The sequence below is a fragment of the Talpa occidentalis genome, unplaced genomic scaffold (genome assembly GCF_014898055.3).
Source record: "Talpa occidentalis isolate TD23 unplaced genomic scaffold, MPIMG_talOcc4v2.1 talOcc4.8, whole genome shotgun sequence".
Taxonomy (NCBI): Eukaryota; Metazoa; Chordata; class Mammalia; order Eulipotyphla; family Talpidae; genus Talpa; species Talpa occidentalis.
This window is the reverse complement of record NW_023605194.1, coordinates 75,419,555-75,429,850: the sequence shown is the minus strand read 5'-3', so window position 1 is coordinate 75,429,850 and position 10,296 is coordinate 75,419,555. Positions and strand designations below refer to the sequence as shown.

Genomic DNA, 10,296 nt, shown 5'->3' with positions numbered 1-10,296 from the left:
TTGTGGTATTGAAATTAGACTTAAAAGAGAACTTCCAGTGTGAGTTTGCTGACTAAATCTTTTATAGGTAACTTTTTAACCAACCCTCCCACCCGCTGCACCCCCAAACTACATTTCCCTAAGCAGATGTGATGAGGTGGGCTTTTCCCAATCTGAGTCCTATGTGACCCGCCCTGGGCTGGGCCCTTTGTATCTGACTTAAATGACTCCATTCTACAGATGCGATCATAAAATAACTTTATTGGTCAGGTTAGCCACCACGCGTGCGTTTCCAGTACTAAGGGTCCTTTATAGGGGCACGGCGGTGTTCACATGCAGATGCTTCCCAAGAGCCCCAGCGGGGGCAGCCTTGCCCTCGCAGCAGAACTCCTTCGTTGAAATGAGCTGGTTTGGCTTTTGTGGATTTCAGGATCTGGAGCCAAGAACATAATCCAAGGTCCCTCCTTTGCTTCTCAGGGAAGCAGTTTCAAAGCACAAGGATGCAGTGACATCAGGGCAGGCCAGATGAGGCCTGGCTCTCCCCAACCAGCCTCTACCCCAACTGCAATCCCACTGGTACCTCAAAGGTCACAAGGGTTGGGCCCCAGGCAAGTTACCTTTCAGAAATGGGAAGAGTTCACTGCTCTCAGCCAAGCTACAAAGCACCAGGTGTCTTCAGTAATGAGGGGGTATCTGGGAGACGTGCAAGCAGCGGACTTCAGCTCAACACAGGCTGCAGTTGCCTGGCCTGGGCTTCGGTGCCCAGGGAGCATGTCCATCCAGAGCTGGTACTTCTAACTGTGGTCTTAGGACGAATTAATTCCCATAGATGAACCACAGCCTACTCCTCCGGACTAGCAGGCAAGCCCAGGGCTGGCTGGAGTCTGCGCCCCCCATGCCCCCCATCAAGATCTAGACCTTTCTGTTGCCTAAGAGGAGAGGAAACATGACCTTTCTCACACTTCGAGACACATGGCCTCCACCTTGAGTATAAAGACCCAGAGGGGAGCTGCGGGGAAGGCGCCAGTGCAGACAGGGCTGCTGCCTCAGTTCTGGCCTTTGGAGGGCTTTGTCCCCGCGGTGGGTGCTGATGTTAAGCAAAGCCTGGTCTTTTTTCTTTTGAAGTCTGATTCACCTTCAAAGAATGGCCTAGCTGCTAAAATATAGCCTCGTACATTTATCTAAGCCGAAGGCTGGCTCTCCCCTCCTGCACACTCCACAAAGATGGTCATCACACTAGAGGCCCCCAGCTGATGGCTTCCAGGGGTGAGGCTCAGGAGGGCAGGCCTCAGACACAGGGGTGGGCTCTCTGCACAGGTTCATGCCTGGGGTCTCTGGCCTCTGCCTAAGGCATCGAAGAGCTGACTGTGGACCAAGTCTGAACAGATGAGGTGGACTCAGGAGGAGGCAGCTGGGCCGGAGGTATACTCTGAGGAGCAATGAGTGGGAGCCCACAGTAACTGCAGGACCAGCCCCTGCACAGGAGAGCTTCGAGGGCGGCCCAGAGGCGGGGGATAGTAAAGTATGCGCGGGTACTATTGGCCAAGCAACTTTTAACCTTCCACAACTGACCATTGGGAAGAACTCAAGGGAAGTGAGGTTTCTGGGAATGGGTTTTTCAGGGATGACTCCCTCTGCCGCCACTTCTGGCCTGAAAAAGGGCTCCCCAGTATTCCACAGCAGAAGGCTACCTGTCCCCATGCCACTCACTTCCCTACAGGGAAAAAGACTAGAGAGGTAACCCATGGATTCTGTCAGAGGGTCTGTCCTAGACTTTCCAGCAAAAGCCAAACCAAACCATCAAGCCAAATGCAGTGGGGCACGGGGGCCTCCCCTTGCCCAGTGCAGGGCCCTCAGATCTCAATGAGGCTGGCCAGGCGCAGGCAGAGCGGAGCGTCCACCGGCAAGGCGCTGCGCGTGATCTCGTTCCCGTCCAGACGCAGCACCTGCAGCTTGGAGAAGTTCATGACGTCTACCACGCTGCAGAAGCTGCTGATGGAGAACTCTGTGGAGACAAAAGGGAAGATGGATGGGAAAAGGCCCTATGAGGGACCCCGATCCACGCGAGGCCAGGCAGCCTCGGCGAACCATTTTGAATACCTCTGAAGCAGGCTGGGCGCTTGGGGCGGGCCTGTTTTCCAGGATTGGAGTCTTACCGACTTGCACCGCTAGGGGGCAGAACTAGCCACAGAGTGGGGCCCCCAGCTCCAGCTCCTACCCATTGGCCAACTGCACAGAACCCGGCAGCCTTGGAATGTCCTTGAGTGTCCTTCCAGCCAAGACCGGATCTTTTTCCATCTCTAGCAGCAGGGGAAAGCAGAAGGTGGTCAAAGACTTGCCCTAGAGCTTTGGCGTGCTCGGTTGCTTTTGGAGAGACAGGGCTTTGCTGAATTATTATGAGAAGGGAGACCGGGGACATGGAAGGACTTAAATTCGGATTATATGCTGCCGCTTTGCAGATAGAAAAAGGGGCGGGAAATTAAAAAGAGAAGCCAGGGCCGAAAGACAAGTGTCCGCGAGCTGGAGCCTTAGGAGGGGTGCGCATCCCCATTCGCAGTATCGCCCCTGGATGAGCACGAGGCTAACAGACACGGAAACCCAGATGAACAGGCGCTGCCGAGAACATCCAAAGTCGAATAAATAACCCTGCGGCCCTGCACACGATTATGACCCACTCTCTTCGTTTGTTAAAAAATCTCAAACGACGCCCCCTTTTTGGAAGATTTCCCTCCAAACCATATAACCCTAGTAGGTATAATAGTTCTCTTTGGGACTAATATACAGCCTTCTGCTGCTGTTCCCCTGATGCCCCTCTGGCTTCCTCTTGAAAAACCAGCCACCTCTATCTCCCACCTCGGGGACTGGAACTTGAAAGGCAAAAACCAGGAGCTCAGTTAGTTCTCCCACAGGAACAGTGCAAGTCACCAGCTGCTGAGGACTCTGGGACACCAACGGGTTGCAGAGAGGCTTCTGCAGGTTGCTCTTCTCACAGGGACTTTAGGAGAAGTCACCCCTGGACCTGGAGGGTGGGGTCCAGCATGGGTGAGTCTGCAGGGCCGTGAAACTTGGGTACAACTGACTGGGGCAGGTGTTTATTAGCTGGCTGAGGTGGCCAGGGGCTGCGTGTCACCTGTAGCAGGTGGCCAGTGGCTGCGTGTCACCTGAAGAGGGTGGCCAGGGGCTGTGTGTCACCTGGAGTGGATGGCCAGAGGTGACCTTTTTGGTGGGTAACCATAGAGGGCGTCATGGAGGGAGAGGTTATGGAAATGAAAGGAAGGAAGACTGTGTGGAGAGCTCTAATAGGCTGATGAGGAAAGTGTTTTGAAACAAGGACTGTGGATTCCCTCCAGTCTCTGTTAAGAACTGGCTGAGATGGGCTGGGGTGAGGCTGGGGTGGAAGAACTCATGCTGTGGACATGACACAGGAAACCCAGCCCAGAGAACATGGGCTCAGGAAGAGCGGAGGAGATGGCTGATGCCCTTCTTTGGGGAGCACTCAGGGGGTAAGAGATACGGAATGTGCCCTTTCTGGCCCTGGGGGACAGATCAAGTGGTCTCTGGGTGGAGTGGGCAGTGAGGGGCTGAGCCTCGGCCAGAGGCTGGGTCTGAGGTGTGTGTAGAAGGCGTGGGGCGGGCCGGGCTGGGGAGAGGTGCAGTGGCCCGGCTTGTACCTCACTCTCGGGGCTGTGCCATAGGCTCCATGATAGTCTCTGCCCCAGCCCAGAGCCCCAGGCAACGGGCGGGGCAGGCAACGGGCGGGGGGCATTTGTGGGACTGCTAGACACGCAGTGTTTGTAGGCTGTCCACACACCAGGTACCCTGAGCCCCTGTGTGTCTTCCCTGATCTCAGGAATAGGACAGGGCTTCTGCCTGGACACCCAGGGGGACATTTTCCAGCCCAGATTAAACACTGACACAATCTTTCCAAATTCCTCCTTGCATACCCACCCTGTTCTGCTGGATCCCAAAGCTACCGAATAACATTCGAGCAGTGTTCCCTGGCTGCTGCCAGGCTGGAAAAACTGAGGGAGATGCTAATGGAAGAAGGGGAGGGCTGGTCTCACTCACTGTACCACCTTTGGTTCCTGTCCTTCCTTCAGGTCCTCCCTTAGAGCATGGCTTCAACCCCACCTTTGCCACCCGCACCTGCAGTCCCCGCCTGGCTATGTGGGGAGACCCATCACATTTGCCTGAGAAGAGGAACTGAGCTTGGGACACTCTTTCCTGCTGGGGGCCTCAACCACTTGCTAGCCCTCACACCCTCAGCCAGACACTCTTGGCTCTGAAGGGGGCTTCAGGTGACCCCTTGGTAACTTGGGGAGATTGCTTGTCTTTCTGCACAGCTCAGTCTCACCATCCTTTGCAATGCAAAAACAAAAAAAGCAAGGAAAAAAACGCCCCAAATTGAACCAAACGATGCCTGTCAACTTGGAAATGGCAATAAGAAGAAAAGGCAGAGCGGAGTTCAGGGGATGCCAGCCCTGGACCAAACTCTTTACATGCAGTGATTCATTATTATGAAAAATAAGGAGTTGGTGTTATTTCTCCTAAAGAGAAATAATTTATTTCTCCTAAATTCTCCTGAAGAGGATTTGGCCTAATTTGCAAAAGAAGGGTTGAGGGGTGGACATCAAACATTTTTAAGTTGTTTGATTTGAGGGAGAACTGTCTTCCAAGGCCTCACGACACTGGTCATTTTACCTCTGGCAGCTGGCGTGGCTCTGGAAGGGGTGGCCTGTGCCCAGTTTGAGAGGCTGAGGGGGTTCTGCAGGAAGGCAGAGTGCCGACAGGGGGCCGCGAGGAGGCTCTTCCCACTGTTTCTTTGCTGGCAGAGTCCAGCACTGCCAGAGGCTTTTCCCAGAACAGCTGCTGCTTGTGTCACGTGTCCAGGGCCAGACTCTCATGCGGCACCGCATACGTGACATTTCTGATGGGACTGTCTTTCTGGGTTCAGAGGGGTGGCAGGGAGGGATGGTGGCGTCTGGGCGGGAAGTGACCAGTCCAGGGAAATGTCAAGTGCTTCGCAGGACCTTAGAGAACTGCTCGTCTTGGGGCTTCGAACCCCCAAAGGAAGAGAGACGGGACATATCAACCGTCCTGGGCTGCGCGCGGGCGTGTTTCACACTTCAAACCAGAGGCCAGACACCCTTTCCCTTCCCGCCTCACAGTCGCCCTCTGGGACTGGCCTCTGTCGCTCAGGGGACTGTCCAGCTTAGTAACATCTTGCCGGACGACTGGTCCATCTGTCCCAGCCCTCAGGGAGAGAAAGTAGCCGAGAACGAAGGCTCAGGCCCTCCCTGGGCTTCACCGGTGCTGCAGACGCCACAGGCTTCCCTTCGGAGCCCTTGGCCTTGGTCATTGATGAGTCCTCCCTCCCGGAGTCCGGGGAGAGGAGCACTCTGCTCACAGAGGAAGGGGGGTGAGATGCTGGCTCAGTCCCTTCCAGCTGGAATTAAGACTTCGGCGGCCCTGGGGTCAGGTAAGCACATTCTGCGCACTCGGCTCGGACGGGGGGCAGCCAGCCTGTGCAGCTGGAGTGAATACTTTAGTTTTAGAGGCGAGAGGCAGCCCGTCGGATCCTTCAGGCATTTTCTGGGAAGTGCCTGGAGAACAAAAGGCCCAGTGTCCTTGCCCTCCACCCAGGGTGCTGGGGGGCAGGCTCCTGACACCCTAAGACCCGCCCTGTCACCAGGGGCTCCTTACACTCCAGGAGGAGCTGACCAGAGCAGGCGCCGCAGGCAGCCCGGAGAGGCTGCTCGTCCTTGTCCCCCAGCTGTTTTGTTAAAAAAAAAAAAAAATTAAGTAAACATCGATACACAAGACTGGATGTGGCGGCAGGAGTAGATGGCGAGGAAACAGAGAGGGCATCCCCTTCTGGGCAAGGAGGGGGCGCAGGGGCCCCGGACAGATCCTAGCAATTCAGCTGAAGTCCCTCGATGAAGGGCCCTTGCAGCCACCCCAAGTTATTCTCTCACAGGTCTTCAACATACTGCTGCCTTCCTCGCCTGCCTTTCCTGGCTGTCCCCTACAGGCGGCCCCGTGCATGCTTGTGGCACTACAGGCTTGTGGCACTTCCCCTCCCCAGAACGGCTTCCCCCTGTCCGTCCACTAACTTCTCACGACTTAGATTGAAACTTACCTCTTCTGGGAAGCCTCCCCCACACCAGCCTAAGCTTCTCCAGCACTGCGCTTAGTCTAAGGTACCCCATTTTCTACCTTGGGGGCAGGGGGCGATTTGGCTTTCGGGCTGCTGCTTGTGCTCCTGGGTCCCTACCTCCACTGCTGTGGTATGGCACTCAGAATGGGGTCTTTCCATGAAACAGCCACCCCACATCCCTTGCCAAGGCCTCACCATTGATCCTGTTGCCTTGGAGGTAGAGGTTCTCCAGGTTGGTGTTGACGGGGGGGATCTTCTGAAGCTGGTTGTAGGAGAGGTCGAGCTCCAGGAGGCTGCTGGAGTTGAAGGTATTGGAGGCCAGGCCGTTGTTGGTGAGGCTGTTGTGGGACAGCCGCACGTACAGCAGCTTGGGTGACCCCCGGAAGTAGCTGTCGGGGACTGAGTAGACGTTGTTGTGCTCCAGGTACAGCTGCTCCAGGGCAGAGGGCAGGCCGTCCGGCACCTTCCGCAGGTGGTTGTAACTCAGGTCCAGCAGGATCAGGGCGCCGAGGCCCCTCATGGCGCTGCCCACCTCCTGGATCTCGTTGTGCTGCATGTACAAGGCCGTGAGGTTCTCCAGCCCTTCCAGAGCGTTGTTGGGGACCCTGGAGATCTGGTTGTGGTCGAGGTGCAGCTCCTTCAGGGAGCGCGGCAGTGGGCCGGGCATGCGCGTCAGGTTGTTGTGGTCCAGGTAGAGCCTCTCTAGGTGCCTCAGCTTGGAGAAGACCTTCCTGCCCACCTTGTCACTGGAGATCTGGTTGCCGTGGAGAGCGACCCAGAGCAGCCCGGTGGCGTTGTCGAAGACGCCTTCCTGGATGGAGACGATCTGGTTGTTCTGGAAGTACACGTACTTCATGCGGGAGGGGACAAAGGGCAGGTACTTGAGGTTGCGGTTGTCACAGTACATGGCCGTGGGGAAGTTGGGCGGGCAGTCGCACTCCTGGGGGCAGTCTCGGGGCTCAGGCGGCGGGGGAGAGCCGTAGGCATAGGCAGGGCCTTCCTCCACCCCATAAGGGTAGGGCTCGTAGGGCTCGTAGGGGTACTGGTCGTAGGGGTCGTAGTAGGTGGACTGCTGGCTGCGGAGGTAGTGGAACCACCACTGGGGGTCTTCCTCGTACTGGGCCCGGGAGACGGAGCAGAGCCCCGCCAGCAGCAGGAGGGAGGCCCACTGCATTTTGTCTCCCTGCAAGAAGGAAAAGAGAACAGAACAAGCGGGGTGAGGGTCCAGGGAGGCAGTGGGCAGAGGGAGTCAAGCCCTGAGCCCCGCAGACCCGACTTGGCCTCAAACGCGACAAGACCAGGGGCCTTGTTCCCAAGCACTGTGCCTCCACCAGGGGCTCTCACACTTGGCTCAGCTGCTCCTTGGCCATCTGGGGTACTAGGTGCTATCCCCTTGGCCAAGAGTCACAGAGCAACACCTCTGCGATTAGAAGGAATTGGAATGTGGGTCCTGCATTTTTGGAGGGGCAGGCCCTTGGGAGCCTCTCCTACCAGAGGTCCCACTGGGGGAGCTGCAGAGCTCACAGCCGTTCCCGCGGAGGGCAAGGTGGCAGCAGCGGGGGCTCTTCTGGCCTGAATTCCTGGCCAGTTTGGACTCCTCAGGGAAATCATATTTTCCAAGAGTCCAAGTATGAAATAATCTTTTCCAAGACTCCAAGGGAAAAGCCTTCTGGTTTTTCCCGTCTCCGGGACACCTCCAGAGTGGCTGGAAACCTCACAGGGAAGATCTGAACTACTTCTGGAAGATCTTTTGGTCTCTGGGGCAGACCAGGGGCTTCTGGTTTTGAGCATTTCGGGAGGGGCGTGGTCCCTGTGCAGCCAGCATGGGCTTGGGCCCGCCTCCAGAATGCCAGCGTCTGTACTGTGTGCTGGGCGAGAACATTCTCTGGTTAGCAGTTTGTGGTCACACATGCAATTTGGCTAACCTCCAGGTAGCAGTTACAGATGCCCTCCAGGCTGGGGACAGTGGCACCCAGGCTGGCATTTGTCTTCTAGAGCCTGAGTCATCCCTCTTGGCTGTCTCTGTGGTGTCTAGTAAATGCGAGCACTTTCTTGGGCCCTGCCATGGACACTGCAGGAGCCACATGGGCCGAGGGCATGAATGAGGAACACCAAAAGATGGCACAGGGATTCAAGACCGTCATGTGTGCCCCAGGGAGTGTGGCTTTATAGTGGGGTTCTGATGTCCTCTCCCACACCAAGCTCCGTGGTGGTGCCGGGATAACCAGACTCCACATGCAGCTGGGCCCCATGCATTGCTGGGCTGCCCAGAGCTTGTACGCCAGTGAGATGAGAATAGGCAGACTTTCAAAGAACGGTGGGTTGGCATTAGTGAGGGGTCAGGGGGTGGCGTGATAGGCCTGGGCACCCTATTCTGAATACCTGTAGTGCATGCACTGCGGAGCCCCTGTGAGCACTGAAGATACCTGAAAACTGCCCTTGGCCCTGCAAGGGTCATGTGCTCCCTCGCAGTGTGGTGGGCCTGGCTGGGATTGACCGTGCATGGGTGGGAGGAGGAAGGATGCTAAAAGCCCACGTTAAAGCCGATGAGCTGACGGAAGGACTCTGGAACACCTAATCTTGTCACCTCTGGCCATTATCCCTCCCAGACCCCAGGCTTCGCTGTCCCCTCAGTGTGGTTCTCCGAGGCCCGCTTCATCCCACCGGCCTGCAGAGAAGAGGCGCTTGGCTCATCCTCAGGTAGCTCAGGCTAGGACAAAGAGCACACAGTGTTTCTGAGAGGCCGACCCAACTGCCCACGGCCTGGGCACGCTGGCTGGGCCTGACTCTGGCCAGGAGAAGAAGGATGGAGCGGCCCACTGCCAACAGCACATTTTTCCACGCGTAGCCCTGGGCTCTGCAGGACCATGGTGGCTGTCTGGAGCTGGCACAGTGAACCTCTGTCTCCGTTTCTCCTTCTGACAGACTGGGCATCTTGGCAGACAAGAGCCACCTTCCTCTTCGAGACTCAGCTTTCCAGTCCACGTTGGCCTCTCCTTGGGAGCCATGACGGCTGAAGGGGTGTGATGGGGAGCGCACGCCTCTCTCGGCCCCACCCTATCTCTTAGCCACGCTGCTCCAGGGCTGTTCACTCCCAATATCCCCACTGATGCCAGGGACCCTTCTGGGCTCAGAGCATCGTGGGGTAAAAAGTTTTCTGGACAGGCACTCTCTGAGTTGGGGGGGCTCACTCATTGTCACTGCTGTCCCTTTACTTCCCCACTCTAGGGAACCAGCTGTCCTACCTATCAGAGTCCACGAGGTCAAACCAGAAGCCACCCCCTCACCTGGATTGGCCCTCTGCCTCTAGCTTTAATTTCTCCTTGTCACCCCAGCAACACACACACACACACACACACACACACACACACGCACCCCATACCCCCACACACCCCAGCAGTGTTTAGTACCACAACCGTCTGTGAGGAGCCTGCAGGGACACAGCAGGGGTGGGGCTATGTGCAGTGGAGGGCAGAGCTGGCTCCCCAGAAACCTGGTCCTTTGCTTGCTTGTGCCTGAGAACTGGAGCAACCCCCGCCCCCCAAACAGAAAAGGAATGTAGGACAAAGGCAACACATTGGAACCCCTTCTGTCAATTCCCTTAGCTCCTCTCCAGCATCCTGGGGTCTCTGCCCAGAGGCGGAATGAGGAATGACCCCTCCTTTCTGCCCCTCTCCCCACTCCCGTGCCTTATTTCCTCTGTGGAGCTACCAGGAACAAAAAGTGAAGGAAAATGACTAAACTTACCTCGAGGTGAACCTTTCCGAGTGACCACGTCCCTCAGTCTGGCCTCCTGGGGCTGGAGAGCGGTGAGAGAGGAGGCGCACAACACTGAGAGTGTGCAGGTCCGTGCCAGGCCAGGTCCCGCCCCGAATTCCTAATCAAATATTGTGGAGAGGGGCTGAGGGCTGCAGGGAGCCCAGCCTTTTCTGCTCTGCTGCAGGGGCGGGACTCACACTCCTCTGAGCAAACCCTCTGAGCCTGACGCTGTAAAACCACCTTCTTTCCACTCACTTATCTTCCCTGAAGCTTTGGCAGCTCTGGCCGTCTTTCTGCTGAATGAGTTAGTGGCGCCCTAGAAGTTATTTGTACAGCCTCTTAGGAAGTGCCTGAATTTCTCATTAAACCCACAGGGCAGATGCGAGGATGGGGAGGGCCAG

At 56.7% G+C, this 10,296-nt stretch overlaps 1 protein-coding gene across 2 annotated transcripts; it reads right to left on the bottom strand.

The window, feature by feature from the left end:
* Positions 1–226: 226 nt before the first annotated feature.
* On the bottom strand, positions 227–10,068 carry FMOD (fibromodulin). Of its 2 annotated transcripts, none has more exons than XM_037497019.1 (3): positions 9,884–10,068; positions 6,332–7,319; positions 227–1,984 (listed from the first exon to the last, which is right to left on the bottom strand). In XM_037497019.1, the coding sequence occupies exons 2-3, from the start codon at positions 7,308–7,310 to the stop codon at positions 1,833–1,835; spliced, it is 1,131 nt and encodes a 376-aa protein (XP_037352916.1). In that variant the 5' UTR covers positions 7,311–7,319; positions 9,884–10,068; the 3' UTR covers positions 227–1,832. The 2 variants fall into 2 exon arrangements, with proteins under 2 accessions (XP_037352916.1, XP_037352917.1); XM_037497020.1 differs by having other exon boundaries at positions 6,332–7,315; positions 9,884–10,011.
* Positions 10,069–10,296: the final 228 nt, after the last annotated feature.

Excerpts from the sequence above, each read along its gene's own strand:
- FMOD (XM_037497019.1), bottom strand. The coding sequence starts at position 7,310 with ATGCAGTGGGCCTCCCTCCTGCTGCTGGCGGGGCTCTGCTCCGTCTCC. Across the intron at positions 1,985-6,331 it reads CCAAGGCAACAGGATCAATG|AGTTCTCCATCAGCAGCTTC; the intron begins GTGAGGCCTTGG and ends TTGTCTCCACAG.